This window comes from Actinia tenebrosa, unplaced genomic scaffold, assembly GCF_029948245.1.
Source record: "Actinia tenebrosa isolate PJP-AT-01 unplaced genomic scaffold, QUT_ActTen_1.0 PGA_scaffold13__45_contigs__length_12533684, whole genome shotgun sequence".
Taxonomy (NCBI): Eukaryota; Metazoa; Cnidaria; class Anthozoa; order Actiniaria; family Actiniidae; genus Actinia; species Actinia tenebrosa.
In genome coordinates, this window is record NW_028292573.1 from 6,056,887 (window position 1) to 6,084,741 (window position 27,855).

At 42.9% G+C, this 27,855-nt stretch overlaps 1 protein-coding gene across 3 annotated transcripts; it reads left to right on the plus strand.

Annotated features, from left to right (window-relative positions):
• LOC116292870 (uncharacterized) lies at positions 1 to 24,311 on the plus strand. 3 transcript variants are annotated; one of them, XM_089028593.1, is made up of 6 exons: positions 1 to 70; positions 21,434 to 21,743; positions 22,168 to 22,317; positions 22,597 to 22,713; positions 22,784 to 22,816; positions 23,901 to 24,311. In XM_089028593.1, the coding sequence occupies exons 1-6, from the start codon at positions 68 to 70 to the stop codon at positions 24,035 to 24,037; spliced, it is 750 nt and encodes a 249-aa protein (XP_088884719.1). In that variant the 5' UTR covers positions 1 to 67; the 3' UTR covers positions 24,038 to 24,311. The 3 variants fall into 3 exon arrangements, with proteins under 3 accessions (XP_088884719.1, XP_031556083.1, XP_088884720.1); XM_031700223.1 differs by lacking the exon at positions 1 to 70 and adding an exon at positions 20,725 to 20,824; XM_089028594.1 differs by lacking the exon at positions 1 to 70 and adding an exon at positions 20,725 to 20,824 and having other exon boundaries at positions 22,784 to 24,029.
• The last annotated feature ends 3,544 nt before the right edge of the window (positions 24,312 to 27,855 follow it).

A 27,855-nucleotide genomic window follows, 5' to 3' on the forward strand; every position in this document is an offset into this window, starting at 1 on the left:
AATTTGAGCAGTTTTGAGCCAGAAATTCGCCTATTTAGTGAAGAAAATTATATTCCAATTTCCAAATATGGTAAGTACATTCGTTATATGGTAAAAGAAACGTCTCGAGCGGAAGGACAACTTTTCTATGTGGAAAGTTTGATATGAAACAAAAACCCCTCGAAGAAAAACAACAACAGCAAAAATCAAATCATCAAAATCAAATCACATAAAACGCAAAGAAATTTCCTCATATTAAGATTACTGACTACTTGAGTATGTCATATAATTAGATCTTTCCGAAAGAGATATCTTAATGCAAAATTTATACTCTGATCCCAAATATGAAAAGAACAATAACTCGTTTATGCGCTTCGCGTGTTCACGAGTTAAAGAAATTGAAGACTAACTTTTTTCGAGTTCTCCATTCTTGTTATATTTAAAACGATGCTTCATTATTGTGATGCGTAAAAAATTTTTTATTATAGCATAATATACGCTATCAGTAGGGTACGACTACTAGCTGAATGAATTTGCATATTGGAATTTCAATTTTGAATAGAATTCCCCTGACGATCCCCGTACACGATACTATCCCCAAACTAAAGACTCGTGGCTAGAACCCTCAACCAATTAGCTGTGAAAAATCGGACGAATAGTCCCCTTCACAGTTCCCTGCGTCATCTTGAAAGGTAGCCGTGCCTTTGCATCGAAGCGAGATGAACGGTGAGCTTGCAATGATAGAGACGTGTGAATAATTGTCCAAGGTGTTAAAAAAGGTCTCTATCATTGCAAGCTCACCGTTCATCTCGCTTCGATGCAAAGGCACGGCTACCTTTCAAGATGGCGCAGGGAACTGTGAAAGGGACTATTCCGAACAGACGAACAGACGAACGGAAATTTTTATTACCATTTGTACGAAAAATTCCATTAAGCTGCAGAACTTTGCATCTTCATCGAATCGAAATCGGACCAATTTGAAAGTGAAAACGCTTCTGTCTTTTTGGCTATTTAGTCTAGAACAATCTCAACGAGCACGTGGGATGATGGGAAACCAAGTACTTGCGGTGTTTCAACAGATGAAAATAACAGTAATTTTTTTGATAATTTTATTGATTTCCTTCTTCTGATTGGTGTAGTACTCGGTTTCCCATCATGCTTTGTGCTCTAGATTCGTACTCGTGCACATTGTCTATTCAAACCAATGGCGAAAAGCTCTTAGAAAACCGTTATCTGGTTATATTTCTTTTTAGTTCGATTGCACGACATACTGTATGGCGGTTCGTTCAGCGTTAGAAACTACATAACCAAATAAGGGAGTGCCTAATTTAGATGCGATCAAAGCTTTTTTAAAACAAAGTGGTTTCGTCGAGCTCTGTGTTCTTGACGAGAAAGTAGTATAGGGAATGGGGGTTCCAGCGCAATCTCAACACGGGCAAGATCCGTGTCAAAAATCCACCTACGGACGACCCCCACTCCAAGTGTGGTTGAGGGCAACAGCGCACTTAAATATGTTAGTCTATATATGGAGTGCGAAGAATGTAAGAGAACTTTTAAGAAAGAAGCGGATTTGAAAAAGCATTTGAAAATGAAGACGAAGTGTATGAGCAGTTATGATTGTGGATGTGGTAAGAAGTTTGAGACTAAGGTTAAATTGTTTTGGCATTGTCAGGACTGTGAGTACGACTACGACGACCTAAAAAGTGCTTGGTATTAGGTATAAAATATTTCCTATTATATAGATGGAATCCCAAAGCAACTTCAGCACGGTGTCAATACCCGGTAACGGTGAGATTGACGTTAGACAGTTTTGGCGTCAGTCAGAAAGGAAGGTTAAAAGGACTCTCCGAAAAGGTATAGAAGAATTAGGAGCCCTGAAAGCGAGCATAATGGTAGAAGTAAGTTTGTCAAAAGACGAGGTAATGACGACAGCAATGTTGCGATCAAAGTCGTTAGTGATATTAGAATCCACGAATCTGGATAGGTCACTCAGTGAAGCCTTAGAAGCAATAATGGAGTCGCTGTCTAACTACACGAAAGAAGGATCGGGTTGGACAGTAGAGGAGGTTGAAGGAATAGAGATAAGTATAGCCAGGTACGTACCCATACGAGGGGGGAGTTACGTACCGCTACCAACGTGGGTAGAAAGGAAGAAGGCTATTGTAAACGTGAAGAATGAAGACAATCGATGCTTTATGTGGGCAATTAGGTCTGCACTGTATCCAGCAGAGAAGGATCCCTGTAGGACAAGTAAGTATCCCACAGATGATTTAGAGTGGGATGGTGTGGAATTTCCCATGCAGTTGATAGACATCCCCATATTTGAGGAAATAAACGATCTAGCAATTAACGTTTACGGAGTCAGAGAGCAGACGATAGTACCGTTAGTTCTGTCAAAAAGTAAAGGAGAGCGCGTACATTTATTCTACCACGGCGGACACTACTCATGGGTTAAACACATTAGCAGACTATTCTACAGACATACTAAGCACAAAGGCAAAAAGTACTTCTGCGACTGCTGCTTGCTGTCATTTACATCCTTAAATACCCTAAAGAAACACGATGAGATCTGCCGCGGAGTCGAAGAAGTGGCGCAACGGATCCAGATACCCACCAACAAAGAGCTTTCATACGCAGACCATCAAAAGCAGATGCAAGTGCCTTACGTGATATATGCAGACTTCGAAGCGTTGATAACTAAGGAAGAGCAGAAACGTGGTGCCACGAATAAGGTAGGATTACACGAGATCTGCTCCTTTGGTTACATAGTAGTCAGATCAGACGGTAAAGCAAACCCTCCTGGGATTTACCGAGGTAAGAACGCAGCTAATGAGTTTCTAGAAGCATTGCGAGAAGAGGAGGGGGAGATTAGAGAACAATTAAGACGTCCAAAGAAGATGGAATTTACCAAAGAGAACCAGGAGGCTTTTAACAAGGCAAAAAAATGCCACATTTGCCAACATACGCTTCTTCAGTTTGGAAGACGAGCCAAGAAAGCGTGGGATGAAGATGGAAAGTATCTAGGAGAAGCTCATTTTAAATGCGGGAAGTATGCTAAGAAAGGTGAGAAGCCGGGAAAGCCCTCCACGCACTGCATTCACTGCCACAAAGCATTTGTTGAGGATTTCTATGTGGATAAGGTTAGGGATCACTGCCACATCACGGGTAAATACAGAGGAGCGGCTCATTGGAAATGCAATATAAACTTCAAAGTAAATCCAGACATGGAGATTCCGGTGTTCTTTCACAACCTCCGCGGTTACGACTCCCATTTGCTACTACAAGGAACAGACGGCTCCGACGTCAAATGCATACCCAACAACAAAGAGCGCTACATGTCCGTAACTGTGGGTAAGCTAAAGTTCTTAGATTCGCAGCAGTTTATGGCGGACTCCTTAGCAAACCTCGTAAAGTATAACACCAACTTTCCCATTTCCAGTCAATATGGCGCGGAAAGGAAAGGAGTCTACCCATACGAATACATGGATTCCTGGGATCGATTCAAAGAGTCCCTACCACCCAAAGATCGCTTCTACAGCACCCTAAACGAGTCCGGTATAAAGGATGAGGAGTACCAGCATGCGTTAGACGTGTGGGAAAAGTACTCCTGTGAGAACATGGGGGACTACCACGACATCTACCTAAGGTCTGACGTAGTGCTGCTTGCAGATGTTTTCCAAAGCTTCAGAAAGATGGCTATGGAATATTACGGATTGGATCCCGCTAATTTCTACACGGCTCCTGGGCTCAGCTGGAGTGCTTTGTTAAAGAAGACAAATGCGCAGTTGGATCTCCTAACGGAGTACGACATGTATCGGTTTATGGAAGACGGTATTCGTGGCGGCGTATGCGGACCCAGCCGACGTTACGCCCGCGCAAACAACCCCTTAGTAGAGCACGACCCAGAGAAACCAACCACATACATTTACTACCTGCAGGATGCGAATAACCTTTATGGTTGAGCAATGTCACAGTACCTACCTGTGAGAGACTTCGAATGGGATCCAGTGAAGCCGATAGACTTCTACATGCAGGTAGGAAAGGAGGAAGACAAGGGTTACGTCTTAGGAGTGGATTTGGAGTACCCAGAGCGCCTGCACGACGAACACAATGAGTTCCCCTTAGCACCAGAAGCGATAGAGATACCATTTAAGCAGCTACGTCCGCTGCAAAAGCAAATGTGCCCTGGTTACAAACCGTACAGGAAACTAACTATGAACCTGATGGATAAGAAGAAGTATGTGGTACATTACCGCAACCTGCAGTTCTACGTGCGACACGGAATGCGCGTAGAGAAGATCCACAGAGTCCTAAAATTCACGCAGGAACCCTGGATGCGCCCCTACATTGACTTTAACACGCAAAAGCGTACCGCAGCGAAAAATGACTTCGAGAAAAACCTCTTCAAACTGATGAACAACAGCGTGTTCGGAAAGACAATGGAGAACATCCGCAAGCGCGTAAGCGTAAAAATAGTCAGCACCAAAGAGGAAGCAGAAGCATACGTGTCACAGCCAGGCTTCGTTAGATACGTAGAAATGCTGAACTTCTACGTGATTCACATGAAAAGGGCAAACCTCTTACTAAACAAGCCCGTTTACACAGGCTTTACGGTGCTGGATCTATCGAAGCTGCTTATGTACGAGTTCTACTACGATAAGCTTAAGCCAAAGTACGGAGACCGCTGTCGCCTCCTGTACACAGACACCGACTCCCTAATTCTAGAAGTGCAAACGGAAGACGTTTACAAAGACTGCCTCCCCGACATAGACGAGTACGACACCAGCGGTTACCCGAAGGAGCACTTCCTTTACTCTGCGAAGAATAAGAAGGTAATTGGGAAGATGAAAGACGAAATGTTAGGAAAACCCATAGTAGAGTACGTGGGTCTGAAACCAAAGATGTACAGCGTGCTAAAGTTAGACGGCGTAGAAAAGAAAGCTAAAGGCGTAAAAAAGTACGTGGTTAAGAAGGACATTACGCACGAGTCCTACCTCAACGTATTACGAACACGCAAGGAACAGCGGCATAAGATGAACAGCCTGCGCAGCTATGGTCATCAGATACATAACGTCACGCAGGAGAAGGTGTCACTGTCTGCATTTGACGGTAAGCGATGGATGTGTGATGACGGAGTGCATACGATAGCATTCGGACATCACACGATAAGCAGTTCTTCCATGACGAACCCACGTGTGGGGCCATCGTGAAGATAATACAAGATGGGCTGACCCTTCTTAGCTATTACGCTTCGGATCTGGTAAGTTTCCAAAGACCAATTAGGATCCGTAGCTCTTTTGGATCCTCCTTCTAATTCACCCGGTCCGTAGAGATATCGGACCGTGACATTACCTAATTTTTTTTCATGGGGGAAGACCGCCCTTGAACTTCTGACGTAGGACTTGTGTTCCACGTGTTTCTTTTTTATGGCATCCTTGGGTTTTATTCCCGTAGCCCTCGCCGCCTCGTTGTTCAAAGCCGCGACGACCTGGGGGAGCCTCTGAGTCCATTCCCTGTTGCGCTTGGAGGGATCTTCCAGCTCTTTCCAATACTGGTATCCAAAGAGACGCTCAGCCAGGGTTTTATTGAATCTTTCGACAATGCTCTGACCCCTGTGGTACTCAGCTTCGGCTCTTCTAATTTTAGTGCTGTGGTCTTTCAGGGTCTTGGTAACCACGCCCATGAACTCTGTCCCCGCATCCACTTGCAGCAGCTTAGGCCATTTCAAGACGCGCTTATAAATCCTACCTAGGGCTTCTGCGACTTCCCCAGAATCCTTGCTGGTTATGGGTTCGGCGTCCTTGTATCTGCTTGCGATATCGACTACGGTCAAAGCGTATCTATAGGTCTTTTTTCTCACCTTATCGTGCGGTAAGAAAAACAAATCCGCCTGATGAACTTCATTGGGGGCATTTACGGTAAAGCTGGGCCTGGGAATGTACTTGGGCACGGGAAGATAAACCTGCCAGAGGGTTTGTTTTCTTAGCCAGTTCTTGGCCGTTTCATCTGATACCCTGGCCGCGGTCGCGAGTTTCTTGATGGCCGACGCTCCTTTCCAATAGCCTTCAGGCCCATAGTAAATCCTTTTGAGTTTGTCCTCTACGCGGCCCATTATATAAATTTGATTCAAGCGAAGGATAGGACAAGATTGATCTTTCGCCCGTTGAAATCCACCGTCTTTCCGTCCACTTTAATGGTGATGTTTATGCTTTCTACCAAATTAGACAAGTCATAGCTTAAAGAAATGGGAGTGTATTCTACCAGATCGAATGGATTACCTTTGGGTAGGAACTTAGACATAAGAGAAGACTTTTCTCCATTGTTGTAACTATGGACTAAATCGCAATAGACTTCGTAAGAGGATGCGACTTTCCATTTCACGGGTATGGCTGTGTCGGTAATTGTTTTGCCCGAGGCACATAATAAAGATCCCAATGGGTCAGACTTTCCAAAAGTTACTGAATAGTTTGGCATATTATGTTTGAAGGTCATTTCGTGCGGCAATCCCGTGGTGAGAGTATGACCGTGTTTTGCTAATTCCTTGGCCAGTGTGATTGGCGTGTAATGTCCATCGGGTAGCATTACGCCTTGGTAATTGTTAGACCCCTTATGCACGGTGACCATGCCATTAATTAAATTATACCAAGAATTGTACAAAGAGCAACTAACCAGCCGAACCTTATGGGCTTTAATGGGGGGATTCAAATAAGTGGTAAGTTATTTTTATCGCTTTCCAAAAAGACGATCATATATTACAGGGGACAAGTCCCCTTCTAGTGATCTGAGCGCAGCTCAGAGCAGATACGCCAAAGCCGCGCCTCCTGCCAGCCCTGCAACTCCTACGAAGACCAGCTCATTGTCGTTTTGTTTCTTAGAAGGCTGGTAGTAATTCTTAAACTGAGGCTTTCTTAACCCCGTTAATGCCGCGGGGTGTGCTTGCGCATAAAGTTTGAAGGCGTAGTCTGTGTTTTCGAAGTTCTTATCCGCCTGCATCTTGTCTTGGTAATTCTTATCCAACCAATCCCTGTAAGCTTGTCTTTTTTCATTCCAAGCTGCAACGTCTCGCTGATATTTCTCCAGCGCTAAGTCGTGTCTCTTCCTTTCGGCGGCGCCGCTTTTGTCGCCTCTGACTAATCTATCCAAATATTGACCACCATAATTAGCTCCAGTGAATGCTAAGGCTGCAATAACTCCACCTGCGACCACGCTAGCCATTTATATGTTAGGCAGGTACTTTTCCTTCCGTAGGTAATCCTTTAGCATGATAGCCCCGCCTACGGCAGCGGTCATCTTAGCAAAATTAGCGAAGCTCTTGCTTGGGTCTTCAGTAAAGTCTTCTTTGAGCACTTTCTTACCTACCCAACCAATACCCGCAACGATGGAAGTAATGATAGCTGCTTCTTCAACAGTTTTCAATAACGCGGTCGACATTATATTACAAAGCGAGAAGGTTATTCCATTTCAGGGATCTTACTTTTTCTAACCTCCACAGGTGCGTGATATGTTGCGGCCTCCCACTTTACTTTTGGCTTCGTAGCCCGCCATTGTAAGTAGAGGCTGCCTGCTGCTATAGCAATTCCTATCGCGCCGATGACGTACCCAGGATTAATAAAGGATTCCTCTTCCTCCACCTTTTCTTCTTTTTTGGCTTTGTTCTTCCTGTTCATCTCCGCGAGCTTCTTTCCGGCAGCGACTCTGCCCGGAGATTTAGCCTTGGTAATCTTGGTATCTTCTACGGGTGGTTGTTCTTCGGTGCCACTCATCTTATATTAAGGGACTTGAAGGACTTGGCAATGACTTGACAACGACTTGACTAAGTACTTGAGGTGACTTGACAACGACTTGACTAAGTACTTGAGGCGACTTGATCAGGTACCTCAGCAAGTGCCGCCTGGAAGACCTTTTCGACTTCTCTGTCCTTCTTGAAGTCCTTCCAAGACACCAGTACCTCCTTCAAGTCGACGTGCTGAGCTACGTGAAGTGCCGCAGAGGCGACTGCCATTAACTTACCGCACTTCAAAGACAACCACCCACAGGTTATCTTAAGTTCTTGGGCGATAACATAGTCCTCGCTTATGTCCTTCCGCAGTTGCTCCACGTCGTCTATGGGCAGTGCAAGTCCAAGCAATTTGGTCGCAAGTCGGATAGCGGAGTCTGCTACGGCGTCCGTGGTCTTACTTGCAAGGGCAGCCTCGTACCTCTTATGGAACTTCTTAACCTCCTCTTCTGACAACTTATTAACCTGCTCATGGGTAAGTTCCTTGCCTATCATTTCTTTACACTTCCCAGAAGACACAAGAATGTTAAATTGTTCCTTGAGGTTACTTTCATCTAACTGCGTGGGGACTTCATCTAAGAGCTGCTCAATGTCCATATATCTTTATGGAATACGGAAACCTCAAAGAGAAGATCATCTTGGAATGTTGGTGCGTTTTTAGGTGCCGCATGTATTCATGCAACTGTTCCTTGGATATCTCACCGCCGTAGTCGCTTAAGATGGTTTCCAGATCAGACTTGCTCGGAGTATAAAATACGACAAGTGAACCTATGTTTTCCCTAAAAGGCTTAGAGACGCTGGTAAGCTGCTGCGAGAGCAACCAAACGCTAATATTGTCGTGTCTGCCGCTAAAGGCGAGCTTCACTAATTCGGAGGTGCGTCTTTTTACGTCGTCCCCGCAGGCGATGTCATCCAGTATGAGCAAGGTTTGCGTATCTTTAGGGAATTGCTTATGCCAGAACTTAAGATGGCTGGATAACTCGTTAGGATCCAGTATGTCCACAAAGAAGTCGTCGTCTTTCACTCCTATGCCCGTCCAGGTGCGGTTATTCACGTAGGTGGGGCATAATAGCACGATGTAGTCGAAGCGGTATCTAAAGGGTCCTAATAGCTGCTCCACGACGAACTGGGTCTTTCCGCAGCCGGTGGGTCCTACTATCAGAGCGTTACAAGGCATGTGATCTGGGTTCATTTATATATACGATGGACCCAGTGGACGCAGTAAGAAGGATTGCCACCGACGCAAAAGATAAAAGAGACACCATAGAAATGCAAAGGGAGGAGATCGATCGGCTGAAAGAGCGCGTGCAGGAATTGTACGATGAAATGTGCGGTCTGAAGCGCGCAGAACGGTTTGGTGCGCTGATAACTATGGCAACGTGGGCTAAGGAGTCCGTTAAGGACTTCATGCGATTTCCCCTGTAGAATGTTAACAATAAGGTTAAATCTTTGTTAAGGATGCCTGGAAACTATTTCAAAGAGTGTCTCAGAATGTTGACAATAAGGTTAAATCTTTGTTAAGGATGCCTGGAAACTATTTCAAAGAGTGTCTCAGAATGTTGACGATAAGGTTAAATCTTTGTTAAGACGTGCCCTTCAAAGGGGTTCTTATTTTTATTTATTATTATTAAATATCCTTAATTATTCTTAATAATAATAAATAAAAATAAGAATGGGATTTGAGACTCTTTGCACAAACCCTACTTTACTATTTTAAGCCGCCTACTAATCCTTACGGGCTTTCCACATATACTTAACAAAGATTTAACCTTATTGTCAACATTCTAAGACACTCTTTGAAATAGTTTCCAGGCATCCTTAACAAAGATTTAACCTAAACGTCAACATTCTGAGACACTCTTTGAAATAGTATCCGGGGCAAAAAGAGTCCATTAAGGACTTTATGCGGTATCCCATATAAGGGTTATTAAATCCTTATTATATATGGAGGGTGAGCGGTGTAACAAGGAGTTCAGCAGCAAGAAAATGTTAAAATACCACCTGGAAAAGAAGGTATGCGCTAAGAAGGCACGCGAAAGGCGTTGCAAGGAGTGTAATCGCCTCTTTAGCAGCGCGCAGATGTTGGATTACCACGTGGATAACCGCGTGTGCCTAAAGAACGTATGTGAGCGCTGCGAGGAGGACAAGAACGACGAATGGCATCGACATCGGTGCCGCGGCAATTACGACCTGCTAAGCGTGGCTTGCGAGGAGCACGGCGACGTTGCTGCACGATGTTGCCCAAAGGAAACCCAAAGGAAGTTAACGCGCCGGAAGAAGGAAATTGACCAGCGCTTTGCGGAGTTTGACTGCGTCGAAGGCGTAAGGTGGGAGGATAGAGAATATTGGGAGGCAACTTGTGAGCGCTGCGGCTGTCAAAGAAGTGACCAACATGTTTGGCAGTGCCTCTACGACGGCCAAGGCGGTTTCAAGGAGTACTTAGATCGCTTCGAAGCTTGGCATGCCGGCAATGAGGCGGCAAGGAAAGCCCGTAATGATTAGTAGGCGGCTTAAGATAGTAGGTAGGGTTTGCGCAAAGAGTCTCAAATCCCATTCTTATTTTTATTTATTATTATTAAGAATATTTAATAATAATAAATAAAAATAAAGACCCCTTTTAAGGGCGCTTGCATAATTCAATAATAATAAATAAAAATAAGGACCCCTTTTAAAGGTATATGCTAGCCTACGCAGCCGCCTTCTTAGGAGGATTCCTAATCGCCCTTTCAATATATGGACTGTATTACGTGCGAACTACCAGCTGATTGCATTACGACCCCCAAACCGCGTAAAAAATACACCTGCCTTCATTGTGGCAGTGCATTCCTTGAAGAATCCTTTGTGGGGCATTGGTGCTCCGCGGATCCTAAAGCGCAGCGGACGTTAGCAGACGCGCTTAACTACGAAGAGGAGATGGAGTGACCCTCCTTTCAATGTCGAACTCCCACCTCCCATTCTTCTTACCATGCGAGCGCAGATGGGTGAATTCCTCGCCCTGTATGACGTACCTGACCCTATCAGGCGCCCACAGGGAATACTCTATGCCGTCACTGTCTTTGAGGACCAGCCGCAAGCGGTTGATATCCTCGAAGACGACATAATGTTTTATTTCATACGCAATACCTTCTATTAGATCTCGCCAATGTATTTGCCGCAGGCTCATTATACCTATGGAATATCTTTAAGTGCGTTGCCAAAGTTTCCGAGGTCTTGAAGGCCTTACAGCACCACCTGCAAGGAATTCGTAGGCGCTCTGCATACTCCGTGATCTCCCTGCAAATGACGTCGTAGTCGCTGCTAATCATTACCTTATAACCGTTTTCTTCATACCTCTGTAAGAGTAGTTGCTGATCCTCAGATAACCTGCCGTTGCCTTTTGGAGTCTTTAACTCTATACAGAATCCGCGGTAATGTGTGTGCGCATTCAAGATCATTAAGTCGGGCTGGCCGCGTTGATATCCTTTCTGCCAGCACTTTATACGTTTGCCGTCCGAATCCTGCAGTTCGCCTAGACCAGGGGCTATGAGCATTTTGGGGTAAAACCTGCGGATGTAGTCCACTACCTTTTTATGCAGGTCAAACTCATTTTCTATTTTGAATACCAACTTGTTTGGACCATCAAACCGCTTCTCGACCTCGTACTTACCTGTTTTCCTAAGGGTGGGGAGTACTTCCTCGAATATCCAATCGCGGAATTCCAGCGCTTTAGGTAACTTCGAACTAAATATCAGTTCGTACAACCCAGGCTCTGAGATGAACACGGCATTTGGTTGTGTAGTAAAGGGGGAACGATTCGTTCCTCTTAACTCATCCAATCTTTTCTGGTACTTTTCAGAAACGTGATCTCTAATCGCCTTCCTGGTGTTTTCATATTCTAACGCCAGTGCCACTTCCTTTGCTTTGAAGTACAAAGTTTCGCCTTGCACTATGCATTGCAGTTTGGTTTCGTTGTTTTGAAATACACGAAGCATATTATACGTAAGGAATATTTTAATAGGCAACGCTCTTTAGCTGATTCATTTCCACGCTCAGTTGCGCGTCTGAGACTACGAAAACGTAGCAGTTTATTTTGTCGCCGTCGCCGGCATCGGTGTTCTTGGTGCGCTTGATCTCCAATGTTATGCCATCCTGCGTATTTACTAGACGTAAACCCTGGCCATGTAGGTCTTCGTCGTTAATGGTGCGCATGTCAATCCACAGCGCGTACTTATCATTAAAGAATTCCTCGGGGCTAATTTGGTCGCCAAACTTACGCTTTGCCTCCCTGTAGACGTCTTCAGGTTTTATTCCCTGGGAGTAAACCTTGTTTGGAACGCCGTTGATATTCACGCCGACGTTAGTAATGTTGGGGTTGTGAAAGGCTTCGGAGTTGCGCTTGCCGGCTTCGTAGGGTTTGGCAAACACCAGCATTAGCCCCGTAAGACGTCTTCGGGGGAGGTTAATGCTTTGGTTGATGACCTCATCCGTCTTATCCAAGAAGCTAAATGTCTTATACATCACTACGTGGTCGTAAAGGAATGCCTTTCCGGAGCTGTATTCCATGCCAGCGCTACGGGCCAGCTCTTCGCTGTACACCGTTTCGTACTGTAGCTCTAAGTTGGTAATAGAGTATGGGGTTGTTTTGGTAAGTGCAGTGGTCAGCCCACCAATGATGTTATTAGCATCTGCTAAAGTTACTTCAAACTGTAACTCGGATAACTGTCTTGGGTAATACACACCGTGATTCGTAATCACTTCAAAGTCCAACGGTATGACATACTTGCTACCATAGGCTGTCTTTATTCGCTTTGCGTCTGCCACTGCGGTTTCTCCGCTGCCGTCAGTAGGTTGCGTTTTCGTAGGTGTGCGGACCTTACGTAGAATGACACTACCAATTCCTTGTTCTATCCTTTGCGCGCGGTCAAAGGCTGTCAACCATAAGTCTTTGTACGTGGTATACAGATCGTACCTATTTAAGTCCAGCAAGGATTCCCCGGCGAACTTTACGCGCATCTTAGAAACAATGTTGCGACCCACGTTGTTAATGATAATCCTTTCATCTGTGGGGCTTGACTGTACCGCTAGGTCAAACCTTAAAGCCAAGGTGCCAGGAACTAAGACTAGGTTATCCGTTAGACGGGGCACGCCTACGTACAAGGTTTCTCCTGGCTTTGCGCTAGAAGGTGTGAATGTGACCCGGTGAAAGGTGCGTTCCGCTTTCAGCCCGCCAACCTGCTTAGGTAATACGTTGGGATTTAACTTTGAGCTTATCATATATAATGGAAGTAGAAGGAACGGATCCAGACTTCGATCCCACCACTGAGGAAGGTCAGGCTGACATTAACGACGGTGATGAAGAACCGCTGCTTCCCACCCAACAAGTCGACGATTCCCTAAGGGATAGGATTGCAAAGGCCTTAAGACATCCCAAAGCACGCGAGTACACGTTTCCGCGTGAGCACATAGAGCTTCAAAACATGGGCGAGCCGGAAGCAGCCGCGCGGGAGACCGTAGAGTGGGCAATGCAAGAGCTAACGCAGCGTTATTCCCATTTCGATGCTGACGACGTAAGGCTCACAGAACGCGGAAACAGAGTCCTCATAAGCGTTCAAGACCTAAGATTTCCTGACAAAGACCGCTGGACGAAACCACAACCCCTCTTTGATGAGAATGGTGACGTTAGGGGTGACGTCTCAAGATTAAAAGGCTTCCAGCGTGCCACTAGAAGCATGTTAGAAAGGTTGGAAACCCTGAATGAAAAGGTCGCGCTAGAAAAGCGCGTCGAGGGACTACAAGAAACGTTGGAAGAAAGGGAAGCAGATTATATGCGACAAAACCGACTACTCCTCGATGCTCAAAAGAGAGAACTTAACGATAAAAACCAAAGAATAATAGAAATGAGAGAACAAACAGACAAAGCCCTACGCGATAGGGACCAAGCCCAAAAGGCCTTCGAGCTCGCCCTGCAAGACCTAGACATAAGCAAGGAAGAAGCTAAGAACTTACGTACCACCATAGTCGGCTCTTTAGAGGAACGGCGGCAGTTGGTTGCCGAAATTAACACTAAGGAGGAACAAATCCGGCAAAGAGATCAGGCCATCGAAGACCTGGAGGGGCAAATAGAGCGGCAGCAAGAAGTAATCGAGGACCAAACTCGTACCGAGGAAGAAAGGGAAGCAGCTCAAAAGGAAGTAGATACGCTCGAAATACGCCTTGCGGAATTGCGGGCTCAAAAGGAAAACCTGGAAAAAGAGCTGGGGCTTACCACCAAGGAAAAGGTAAAAAGAGCTCTGGTGAAGTATGGTATTCCGCTGGCATTTGCGGTTGCTATTAGCACCGTAGTAGGAGTTATCCTATCCACGCTTAAGGCTACAGGCGCGGGCGTAAAGAAATTAGGCAATGGGCTGACGGACTTGGGAAAAAAGATGGCAGCCGGTCTTCCTGGGCTGCTGGGTTCGGTTGTTTCCTTGGCACTTAGGGCCGGCGGAGAACTGCTAAAGTTCGTGGGGAATAACATTTGGATCCTCGTAGTAGCTATTGGAGTGGTACTCCTGAAGAAGATGAAGGGTTAATCTTATCCTTATGTATTATGTCGGGCTTATGGTTGTCGGGTGTCCGAGGCGTTCTCGACTGGGGATAAGTAAAGATAGTATTCGCGCCGCTTTGATAATGCGGAACTAGTGGTATGGCGGTCATAGTAGAAATGGTCTTATGATTCCAAACAGCATCCGTTGGGGGATCTTTTGACGGGGCGGCATTTATCCGAAGGTAGGCAACGTCGTTGGGGAGAACTTGTAACTTCGCATATTGGCAATTGGCTATCATGTGAAAAGTTACCGGCGTTAAGTCTTCTACAGTCGGCGGTGGGGGTTCCGACGAGAAATGAGCTGGGTTCCTATTATTATCTTTTTTCTGTAGGGTAGTAATGGGCGGTCATTCTCATCAACGATCCTAAACCCGACATTACACGAATACCCCGTCGAAATGCTAATGGTACACATGATCAATCCCAGGCCCCCAACCTTCACCCACATTCCGGTGTCGTGCCAATGCTGTTCTAAGTAGTCCTTCTCCTCCAAAAAATGTAGAAACCAATCTTCCTTCGCGTGTGGGTTCATATATTTCAGGGAATAAATTCCCTTCTATAGACTCATTACCGTAAGAGTGCTAATGGTCTTGTGATTATAAACCGTATCTCTCTGATTTTCTATACTATTTATGCAAACGCTCCCGGTGTCATCTACGCGCATTTGCAGCTTTACCTTCCCATGGCAATCAGCAACCATGTGAAAAGTCCAAGTCGTAAGATTCTCAGCGCTATTCGTTGGCGGCTCTACGGAGAAATGCGCAGGCTCCCTGTTGTTTGTCTTCACGCGCATAGGCTGCAGTACGCCATTCTCATCCAGGAACCTAAAGCCCACGTTGGCGTGACTACTCGTGCCAATGCAAATAGTACAAAGGATTAACTTCTTTCCTGAGTAGTTCAAGTCTACAGACATCCCGGTGACATCAACCCAAGCCGCCTGGGTGTATTTTTTCTCGCCTGTGTAAGTCGTATAGACACAATCTACTCCAGCTACGTAGGGGTTATTCATCGCCATATATAATAGCTTAGACCAATGCTCGCAGCTACTAAGCCGGCTTTTAATAAGTCATGGTCATATTCCTCACGTATCGCAGGCAGGACCTTCTTTGATGGTTTCTTAACTGCGGGCAGCTTCGTTTCGTGTGACTTTTTTGGCTTCTCCACGAAGTGAGGAATGCTCTTAAGAGTGTCAGAGTTCACGTCATTCGCCCCAAACTTCATGTCTTTGGTTGCTCGCTGCAGTTTATTGTTGTATCCTACTACAGAACCAGTATTTATAGATAAATTACTGGGCATTAACCAACAACCCGGAGCTACTGCATAGTCCAACCTCGCCTTAGAAGTTTGTATAGCTAGTTGGTAACGCTGTACGCCCTTGCTAATGTCGCCCTCCAAGATCGAACTTTCGAATAAGATCAAGGCTTCGGCTCGCGTCTCTTCTGCGGCGCCGGTATTCCCCACTATGCTTGATCGGGTATTTACTTGGGCTCCAAGAATAGAATACACGTAAGCTTCTATGCTGCGGTTCAAACGGGCAAGGCCGGCTTTGGTTAGTCCTTTACCTTCTGGGGGTATGAAATTAAAGTATTGCTTCGTTTGCTCGTCGTTGGTAATCTTAATAATCAGTGGATTGGCCCCTGCATACTTACCACCCTCGTCTTTGAAGAAAGGCCCATCCCTGACTTCCTTAGTAGTTTTGGTCTTTGGTTCGAAGAAGGTGCTGCTGTCGTAGGTTTCTTTGTGATACCCAGTGTTCCATCGTAGATTCAATGCATGAACTTCCTTATCACTTAGCTCATGTCCACCAATCCCCCAATAAGCCCAAACGTGTCTTAGACCATTGTTAGCGCCCGTAGTGCATCGGAAATCCTTCCCTACAACACCAAACTCCTTACAAAGTCGGTCGTAAGCAGGAACGTCGTATTTATTATCTCTTGGATAAAACGTGGCATCTCCCGGCAGCGCAATAACACCCATTTCATGTAGTATTCTTCTAACCGTGAAGTGGAAGTGAAACATGAATATTGAATTCTTCATCAAGTTCGCGCTTACCCCACAGCCACTGGTGGCGCACCAAACTGCAAAGTTTAGTTGCTGCGGCCAATAACGCATGTTAGGACCGCTTAACCATTCATGAGATTCCTTAGCGGTGGTATGAACAATGGGCACGTTTTTGAAGATATCTCGCACCTTTAACGGAAAGGAATGGTTGTTAGAGATCCGCATGTTCAACGTTAGGTCCAAGCTTGGATGTTCATTAAATGGAACCGCGGGTATCGGATAAAGTACTGGTACCCAGCAATAATTCCTTTGACCAACGGGGTTCAACATATGTTGGCGTTGGCTTAGGCTTATGTTCAACATAACCAGAATTCTTCAGTTGATTGTCTATCTGATCAACCAGAGTAGGTTTCAAATCCTCATTACTGTACATCCTAGAACCGTTATAGTAAATCCCATCGGGTCTTCTTTCGAACTTAGTAGGGTCTGCATGTGGAAACATCTTCCTAAAGGCCCTCCAGTTCCAGTAATCCCGATTGTCATGATGTGGCTGCTCCTCTATGTTATTCCCAAAAGCGTCGTACATTAGTATATATAATGGATGTTATACCATCAGCACCTCCACTTTATCCTGATTTACCCAGGGAGGGACCTAACGAATTAAACGCTGAAAACTTCCGCTTGAATAAAGCAAATTTAATCTTGGCTTACTTAGAGGGGCAGGCAAAACACTATGAGGAGGTTAGGAAAAAGTATGCTAGAGCCCGAAGCACGCTACATAAAATCGCGATAACTTCCGGCTCCATGTCCGTGGCGTTAACAGGCACCGGCGTTGCTACCTCACTCACCGGACCTGGAATAGTCGTTGGCGTTCCTTTAGCCAGCGTTGGGGCCATTTGCGGCATCGTTTCCGCTGTTACGACAGGCATTATAAAGCAATTGTCCTGTAAGATATCCAAGCACGACACTCACATAGCCCTAGCAAAAGCAAAGGCTAACACCATCGCCGACTTGGTGTCTCAGGCTCTGCGGGACCGCCGCATAGACGACGCGGAGTTCTCTTTGATCCTCGCGGAGGAAAAGAAATACGGCGAATTAAAGTCGGGTAATAAAAAAACCATCGTGAAAGATCTTTCCGAGGAATCTCGCAAAAAGATCTACCAGGAGGCAAAAGAGGAGCTCCAAAGAAAGCTCGCTCAGTAGACATCTGCTTTGAAAAGAACGTAGGGGGATTTCATCTACACATTTCATCTTCTCGGAATCCATCCTAACAGGGGGTGGTTGGGGTCTATTTTGTAAAATATTTCGTAAATTACGTCAGGATAATAAGGAATATCCTTATCCAGCCGACAAAACATCCACTCGGCTCTGCTCATATCAGAAACCTCGGGAATAGACTTACCGGTAATTTCAGACAAAAGATAAGAGATGTCTTTGTAATATTTTCCTAGCTTTAATTTTTTCAACGCTTTCCGTAGACTTTGTGGGGTTGGCTCTTCTAAATGGTCTATGATTTTCTTCTTTACTTCGTTGTCTAAATATACCGGTCGATAACCTTGGATATGACTCATCCAGTCCCTAAAGTATTTTATTCTCTTATAAGGTGTTTTCTTACGGCCTCCATTGGCGTAATATTGCTCTCTGGTAGCATTTGGTACGGCATTACGAATATTCTTACCACATTCGTAACACTGTGCTGACGTGTCGTCTTCTATTTGCATTTTTTTACCACAACACCAAAAGGGTTCTGGCTTAGGTACGATAACTTTAGGTCTTAGACAAATTATGCAAAAGTCGTTAACGAACTTCTTACATTCTTCGCACTCCATATATAGACTAACATATTTAAGTGCGCTGTTGCCCTCAACCACACTTGGAGTGGGGGTCGTCCGTAGGTGGATTTTTGACACGGATCTTGCCCGTGTTGAGATTGCGCTGGAACCCCCATTCCCTATACTACTCGAGAATAATAAATATAAACACAAGTCATTGCCGCAATTATTGGATCTAGGAATGACCTATCTTCTATCGCTTAGCGCTAAATAATCGTTTATTGCTTGGGTATGGGGCAGAATTTGTTGTCATAAAGTAGGCAAATTCTATACAACCCAAAACGTGATGATAAATAGGAAAAGGGAAAAAGAATAGAATTTTTGCAGAAGGGATAATGAAACTATATAATGAAAAAAATTCATATAATGAAATTATAAAAAAGGAATGCCGGAAAACTTGTATTTGTGGAAAGGCAGAAAAAAGGTTTTTGGCCTTTCGCCATAAGGACAGCTTTACGTATTTAAGCTCAGTTTTGTAAACACGTACTTTTCGAGCCAAATAGTATAGCAAAATATCAAATGCAACCAAAATTTATTGAATGCGTATTTGAGGTATAAAACCGTGTACTTTGGGAGAGGTGATATTTTGGTCAGCAGAAAAACTCGACAATTTTCGTAAATACTAAGTAGATTTACCCTAAACTTAAGTTAAAATTTCGTCACAAGTTTCGAGCAGCCGCGTCACGAATGAAACGCTTAAACATTTGGAGTATTAAACTCAGTTAAATAAAAAAATCATCAAAGTAGCGGGCTTGTCGTTTTTCTGCCCTGTCGTATTTGTGTTGTTGTTGTTGTTGTTGTTCAAATCTTCAAAAAAAAAATCCTTTAAAAAAATGGAAGCGAACGGGATTAAAACTGAATCAATAACCGCTAAATACTATTATCATCTCTTATCTAAACCTATATTTATTCTCTTCATGAACTCCAAGAGCAATTAGCGAGGAGTTGAAACTTGAACACTTAAACCGTTTGAATTTGTTTACAAATTATTACATTTCCTGAACCTTCTATTTTTTCAAACCCTCTAAAATAAAGCACGGAGTTCAAAAAAAGACGCCTTGTGACCAAAAAAGTCTTATTTCCAATTGGCTGGCCGATAGAATGATTTAAAGTATGTATTTGTTCCTCACTGTAACAATATATTATGTTATATTATCATAAATGCATGGACAGTACCTTCTCTCAGCGAGTTATTTATCGTCTTGCATGAGCTTCTTCGGAATAAATGAAAGCACTTCATGCACGGAATGAATATGACAAACACGATTCTATTCCAGAATGTATAGTACCCATACCCAGTTCCCAATAGTTTCGGACAAACAATTAAAAAAAAAAAAAAAAAAAAAAAAAAAAAAGAGAAATAGCCAATCAGAAGATGACATGAAAACAACATACGCGGTATGTTGTGACGGTTTTTTGGTAGTTTTGGATATGGCTTGTGTGGGGGATAGATGGGGAACACCTACGTAAAAAAAATACATGTCATGTTTTTCGACTACCTTTATTCTTTAAAAAAGGCAGAAAGGAGGGAAAGAGGAAAGAACAAAAGGACGAAATAAGGAAGAAAAAAAGAAAGTAAAGAAGTGAGGGAGTAAAGGAGGGAGGGAGAGTGGGAGGGAGTGATCGAGTGAGGGAGGAAAGAAATGAGGGAGTAGAGGAAGGAGGAAGGAGGAAGGAGGAAGGAGGAAGGAAGGAACATTTATAAATATTCGGCACATATTTTTCTTTTAAGGTTTGTTATTTCTTTTAAATATACTTTTCTAACCAGAATTTTACAACCCTTTGATAAAAGGGTTAAAATAATTCACATAGTCATTTAAAAAAAATCAATTACGGTAGTAGGCACCGTCCTTTTGTTTTCTTTTTGTAGGAAATGGAAACAGATAATTTTAAGAGAGTCAATGTGTCAATTCTTAAAATTATCCACTTCCATTTCCTACAAAAAAATAAAAAAATAAAAAAATAAAAATAAATAAATAAATGGGGTTAGATACATACATGTATACATTCTTTATTTGTTCAAGCAAGTTAAAATTATGGCAGCAAATGCTGATTAAGCGTAAGGATTATCATAGCCACAGCTTGTTTGTATTTTGATCGCAATATTAATATTACTGACTAACACGATCCAAACTCATTCTAACACCTTTATTTACCTCCATCGGAAACACTAGTGTTGCTAATTAAGGTTGCTACTTATCTAGAGACAACATCACCGGATAACACAAACATTCTCTCCAGAATTCTTAATAAAAACACCAACAGCTTTTTATGATTATTTTTCAAGTTCTCTAGACTTGAACTCCATTTAATAATATTAGTATCAATGTTTCTCTTTAAATTGCTAACACTATGGTTACGTACAAAATATACAAAGAAAATTTAAAACATAATATGATTGTCACATAAATTTCATTTGGAAAAAAAATTACTATTTGTTCAAAAATATCCCCTTATTTAAACAAGTATAACTATTAGTCTATATTACCTTGCTTGAGCGAGCAGGCGTTTTTAGGTAATAGTCAGATTTTCGGGGAATGTAAAGCTTTGTATCAACAAGAATTGCACATATTAAAAACAGGTAGTGACTGGAGCCGTACCGTAATCGATTATATCGCTTCACTACTGAGTTCTGTACTGTGCCTGGATTGAGTTGCCGCATATGTGATGGTAATGTTATTTCGTGTTTCACAGTTCTCGTTCAAATACGTTTTTACTAGTAACATATTCAAGACAGATACAAAATCTATTTACGATCTTGAAAGCATGAAATTGACAAAGGAAAAAATCCCTTTACTTGGCACATCTAATTTACCAGAAAAGCGTTTTTAGGAATCAGTAAAAATCTCAGTTTATCTTGCTATCTAGATTAGACTAGATTAATATGTTACACCATATCTTATTAGTATACACCTATTTCAAAAAACGATGGTCATCGCCAAAGGTGATAAGCAATAGGCGAAAGAGATAGGTCATTCCAAGATACAAGAATAGCTGGAATGACTTGAATGTTTCTGCTTCTTATTCTCGTCAAGAACATGGACCTTAGTGTTGAGACTGATTCAGTGTTTTTTGTATTCAGCAAAACCATTTCCATGTCGCGTATCGCCTTTCTCGATGTCAACATGTTTTGAAATAGATGAATATAGAATAATATTTTATGATATCAAAGAATTATTCAGAACTCGAAAATGGAGGGAGATCTTGTAAAAGCCAAAGATTGAATTGCTATTAGGGAGGCGATTCTTTTTTTTTTTCATTTGTAATTTCTTTTTATAGATGGTTCATAACATCGGTTTTATCGCCTTATTTTACCTCGTGATATTCCTGTCTTCGTGCACCGACCCCCTGTCCGGCGCTTGTTCTACTTCAATTCCGGGGGTCTCCTTAAAAAACCATGTTATAAACACAGCCGTCGTCAAAGATGTATCCTCTTGTTACTATTACTGCAAGGACACCGATATTTGTCAAAGCCTGAACTACTTCTTCAAAGAAAGAAAATGTGAAGTGAATAACAGAACAGCGTTACTAAGGATGTCCCACATGATATACTCACCTGGTGCTATGTATTTTGAAAATCCTGATCGAGGTATTTCATAGAACGGAAAATTATTGTTGTTAAAAAAAAAAAAAAAAAAAAAAAAGAATGATCGTTGTTTAAGTTTTTTTTTGTGTGTGTGGAATCTCCGACTGCATTAGATTCGCAAGTCAATGAAGATTATAACACCCAAACATGTTTCATTTTGCCGAAACATTTGAATACTCGATATTGTAGTATAGGTTACTTTGCAAATTGATCAAAACAGTTTAATATCGATACTAATATATATATTTTATAATAATAGTTTATTAAATCACGTGGCGTCCAAGAACGCAGAGGTCGTTCAAAATACGAACATGCACAATTACTATTTCATTTGCCTATTGTTAGTTACTTTGATTAACACACATACACAAAAATATGTAATACTTTAATTATTTCTCTATCAATTAATTTACAAATTTTCTTCCAGTTCTACTTGGTACCAGTTTCCATCTTCCCGCGCTTTCTTGTGACGAGATTAAAAATGCCTCCAAGGGTACCCCTGAGAGTCGACATTATTGGATTACTGAAGACATTTCCACGGTCCCCACACTTGTCAAATGTAATTTCTCTACCCCTGGTAAGTAAGACTGAAAATGTAAAGTTCACGTGTTACAGTGGTTTTCGTATGAGTGTGAAACCATACGGCAAAAAGACATATTTAGCTTCGGCAGGCAGGCAGGCAGGCAGGCAGGCAGGCAGGCAGGCAGGCAGAAAAACGAAGAAAATAAAACATAAGAAAACAGGCCCAAGCATCGATAATAGCCTCAAATATACAGAAGACCTGTTTATTTAAAGATGGAATATAATATGCACTTCACAGTGGTATAACAAAATTACACTTTTATTCATGTCACAGCCTTTTACTGCTCCACGAAACCTTGTCAAAATGGTGCCACGTGCCTGGAGGGGAAGGATACCTATTACTGCAGCTGTAGTGCAGGATACACTGGACGAACCTGTGACACTCCTTTAGGTAGGATGCATTAGTACTATCTTTGAAGATTAAACTGAGACTAATCAGTTTAACGATCATTGATCGATAGGTCCTTGTGTCAGAAACCCTTGCTTGAATGGAGGTACGTGTAAAAACATTGACAAGAAAAGGTTCTACTGTTCATGCACACCCGCCTTTACTGGCAATCGCTGCGAGTCACCCTCACGTAAATGAAGATAAGGCGGTGACAACTATGTAATTGTCTAGTAATAGGCCCTTTGCAGCTAAGCAATCACGTGCTCATTAATTCACTGAGAGCAAATGAATGAACATTTTGATTCCCATGGGTGAAATATAATGGAGAGCAAACACTTTCTACAACCTGTTTCGAGAGATCGTAATAAAACTGCATTTCGTAACACACTGGATACACATGTTTTCATTCAGTTCTTTACAAGTAACTAAAAAGAATCACCAATTTAATATCTAAAAAAAAAAGTTTGCAGTCCAGTACAGACACGTGACCGTTAACTGCAAAGGGCCTATTATACACTATGTTCGATTTCCAAATCTTCAATCATATCCAAAAGCACACAACACTTAGGCATATGGCTTTTCTTCTTCGACCGTTGGTTAAATCAATCAAAGAAAAACATTTCTTATTGGTTATACTTAACATCATGATCCTTTTACCGTCACGTGACTGAAGCATCAAAGCGTTTCCATTACATTAACGGAAAACAAAATTTTTTAAAGGGCATTTGGTTATGGAATATCATGGCAACATCATGACTGACGTACATGAAAATACGCTTTTTTAGCGACCACTATTTGTACAATAGACCTTCCAAATTACCGCTGTGTTTCTTGATTACAGACTCATTTACTTAGGGTAAGCCTCATTTAAACGTCAGAATATTCATAAATAACGACGGTAATTAAAGTAAAGAACGGACAACTTCAATAATACAAACAATTTGAAATAGGCCCTTTGCAGCTCAATAATCACGTGCTGATTAATTCACTGAGAGCAAATGAATAAACATCTTGATTCCCATGGATGAAATATACTGGTGAGCAAACAAAATTTCTACAACCTGTTTTGAGAGATCGTAATAAAACTGCATTGCGTAATACACTGGTTACACATCGTTTCATTCAGTTCTTTACAAGTAGCTAAAAAGAATCACCAATTTAAAATAAGATTTAAAAAAATTGCTCACCAGGACAGAGACACGTGACCGTTAAGGGCCTCTTCCGCGGACCTTCACCTGGAACATGTACAAATTTCTGCACAAAATCAAGCCAGGGCTGGGCAACAGAGTATTCTAAACTGGAGCATATATTCTGTATGTGTTATTAAGAACCAATGTAAACAAATCAGTACATTGACCATTGCTCGGCTTTGTTGAGTATTTATTCAGCTATTAAGAGTTAGTCTTCTTTACTTCGAGTCTGTAACTAAGTGCGCATGCTCACAACGTACAACTGCATACCACAGCTAAGAACTTCATCATTATCTTATGGTTTGATTGCGTTTTTCTTTGTCAATTGTAACGTTTTTCATTTTCCTGAGGATTGCCGTGTAGGCCGAAAGCTCGGATCATATTTATTAAATTTATGGCTGATAAAACAAACTATTATGAATTCATCATTATTGTTATCTATGTCAACACTTTGACACTTAACTTCCGAATTCATTGCTAAGTAAAGCAAAAAGTATCAAAACACATGAAAAGGCCGTCATGAAACGACATAAAGTTCTTCATTACGTGGCCTGTTAAATTTCTTCAATACGGATAATGATCTTTGTATGTCTTTCATTTGTGTAATCGTGTTTTTCATCTTCAGAAAACAATTTGTGCGACGTAAAAGAGATTTTAATTAAATGCAGTGTAAAATTATAAGTTCGTTTTCGGTTTTTAAAAACTTTTGAAGGAGGGACCTGAACGGAGGGGAGAGGAGCTAATCCCATTTCCCATCCCCAATTTTGACTAAATCCCATAGTTCCATCCTATGTTTTGCTCAAATCTCATTCCGATTCCCATTTTTTGACTTTTTTGGGTTTGTGAATCCCATTTCTAGTGCATAAAATCCAATTTTCCCAGCCCAAAAAAGGTGAATCTCATCTCCTATTTTTACCCCTTCAGGACCCTGGAAAATCGAACCGGAAAAAGTAATTTAGAGGAAAAGAAAGGGGAAAAAAATCCACAATATTGCACTTTTTATATTAGATCTCTTTTCATCAACAAAATTTTACTTTTGTTTTCATAATTTTACTTTTTTTGAATTTTTTCCCAAATGTTTGAATTCTGAAGACGAAGGAAAAGATTATGTTTGAATACTTAATGAACTCAACTCTAAGACTGAAAGTAACATCGGAAGTAAAAAGAGCTAATTTTAATCTAAAGCGACTTAAAATCTCCAAATGATTGACTCAATGGAATGCATCAAAGGAAATCTCGACAGTTGGTGTAATGTTGACGACTAGATTATTTGAACCAAAGAAATATTAATTATCTTGGTGAGTTTTGCGTCGAACGCATCGAAAGATGGCATAAGAGCATAAACCATAGATTGCAGCTTAATTTTTCAAAATGGTTGTCCAAGAAAATCAGCCGAAGATAGCTTGAAGGATTTCAAAAAAGATCAAAACAACAATAACCCGACGATATGGTAAGTTTAAGGTAGACGATAAAATATGATCTTGCTGTGATTTTACTGCTAATAACATTAATTATAAATTAATATAGAGTCAAGCAGCAGTAAGGGGGACTCGCGGTCACCATTCGGAATACGCCGGGGATTACCTGCCCCCACGTAACGGCGGCCCCCTCGGGAATTATTCGAGCCAACTCTACGGACTTTTAGGCAAATATCCGATTTGACCACCTTACCCGTACCAAACCCGTAGGCAGTAAGGGGGACTCGCGGTCACCATTCGGAATCGCCCGGGAATTACCCGTGTTTACGCACTAGCGTCCCCCGCGGGAATTACCCGTGTTCTGTTATATGTTGCGCGAAGATTTCCTTACTGCTGCTATGTTTGCGAAGGTTAAAATATTTGTGTCGCAAACGGAGGATAAAATATTCCTTAGATATAGATGGACACCATCAAAAGCATTAGTAACAAGACTGTGCGCCGACTGCGAACTCAGGTGCTGGACCGCTTAGACGCCGACTTTGCCTTCACGACATTTATGGAGGGAGATACAGACGAGACGATGGACGAGGAAAGAGCAGAAAGAATAATTGGCTTGATGCCCGAAGGTAATTACCGCCTGGAGTTGACGTTTATAAAGTATTTAGACGGCGAGTGGATAATAGAAAATGGCAGGAATCCAATACGGGCGTCTGGCAAGAAGGACCTGTTCGTTTTAAACAAGGACACGCGCCCTGGGGCGCTGGTGGGCATCGACATGTTGTTCTACGAAGTTGCTTACCCGGTCACCGTGGTTATTTACGGTGCGTATGAAATTAAGAACCCGGACGTTAAGAAGCTCAAACCAATGCGGCATCCGGGTAACTGCGTGGGTAAGTTAGTTAGAGAGTTCTTCGAGGATTCCTCTAGGGGAGGTAAGCTTACGTTGAAGAGAAGAGAAGCCATCAGGAAATGGGAGCATGCTACTCGTAGGGCAGGAGCCACCATTGAAAACATCAAGAAGTTAGAGGTTGCTTTAGAAAGGCGCATACACGTGAAAGACATCACCGACGGCTTCATCTACTCCGGGACGCACACGTATGGGGGCCGGGGTGCGCCTATCGTAATTTACCAGCATAACGCACATGCGTGGAGGGAGTTAAGGTTCCCAAAGAAGAAGGAGACGCGCGTTTACAAGGAGTCGCCGCTTGCGGAACTAATGCACGAGAATTCTATTTGGTTAATGGATGCGGAGGGAAGTCAATTCATGACCCAAGACGGCACCTTGTATCGTCCTGAAGTGGAACAGCTGCGCATTCGAAGTGTCTGCGAGACTTTAGGAGAAGACTTCTCTGACGAAGTGCTTAGCAGTCGCAGTTTGGACTTCTTAGCCGCAAAGAAAAGAAACGGGTGGAAATCCACACCGGAGGAGTTCAAAGATATAGCTAAAGCTTGTGTAGAACACGGTCACGGTGGTCTGTGGAACATGGAGTACGATGAAGACGAATACGTGTCGCTGGATATGAAACATTGTTACCCTGCAAGCTTCAAAGGCCTAGGAGATTGTAAGGAATATTACGACCGTTACGGACATCCAGATTCACAGTTCTTTCGTGTTGCGTTGGATGGTCACTACGACGCCCCAGCAACGGGGTTTGTACGGTTGACCACCTGGAAATTAGCAGCGGGTCTGCACCCCATAATCTATGCGTGGTACGGAAAGCACCTGCAGGACAAAGAATGGATACCGGTGCCCCTATTGAAGTTCTTTGAAGAGCGCAAACTTTTAAAATACACAGCGCATGAAGCCATACTTTGTCACAGCGCCTTCACGCAATGGTTACCGGAGCATAACCCCACAGCGCGTGTGGTCATAGGTAAATTCACGCAGGGCGCTAAGGAGGGTGAAAAACATATGCAGCGACGCCTAATAACGGACGCCGGCGAGTTAAGCTTCCTCATAAAACGTGCGCATGACAAAGGAACGATGGTGTCTGTAGAGAAATGGGACTACCTTGTCGACGATAAACTACACGAATGGAATGCGCTGTGTTATTACCAGGACCATCGACCGCAGTATTACCATCTGCGTGCCAGCATGCTCGCATATGCGCACATTAACCTATTAGCGATGCTGTTAAGATTTGACAAAGAAGATATCCCCCGCGTAGCCACGGATTCCTTATACGTGAAACCGCACGTGTTGGAAAAGATGAAGGAATTCTACACTGCCGATGAACTTGCAGAAAGTGGCCAATGGCGCGTCAAAGATGAGGAGATAAGGTCTTGGAGGGCACGTGTAGAATATCACGGAGAACACACCCGTGGTTCCGTAACCCCCACTGCGGACCCCCTACCTTCAGTTGCCGACCCCATTTCCTACCAACGCTTCTCTTACCTCTACGGTACGGGAGGCAGCGGTAAGACGACGCGTGTGTTAGAACTCTTTCCTAAGATAAAGGTGCTAACGCCAACGCACCGTTTGGAAAGAGAACTCTGCGAAATGGGCCACGACGCGCAGACCTACCACAGCTTCTTTC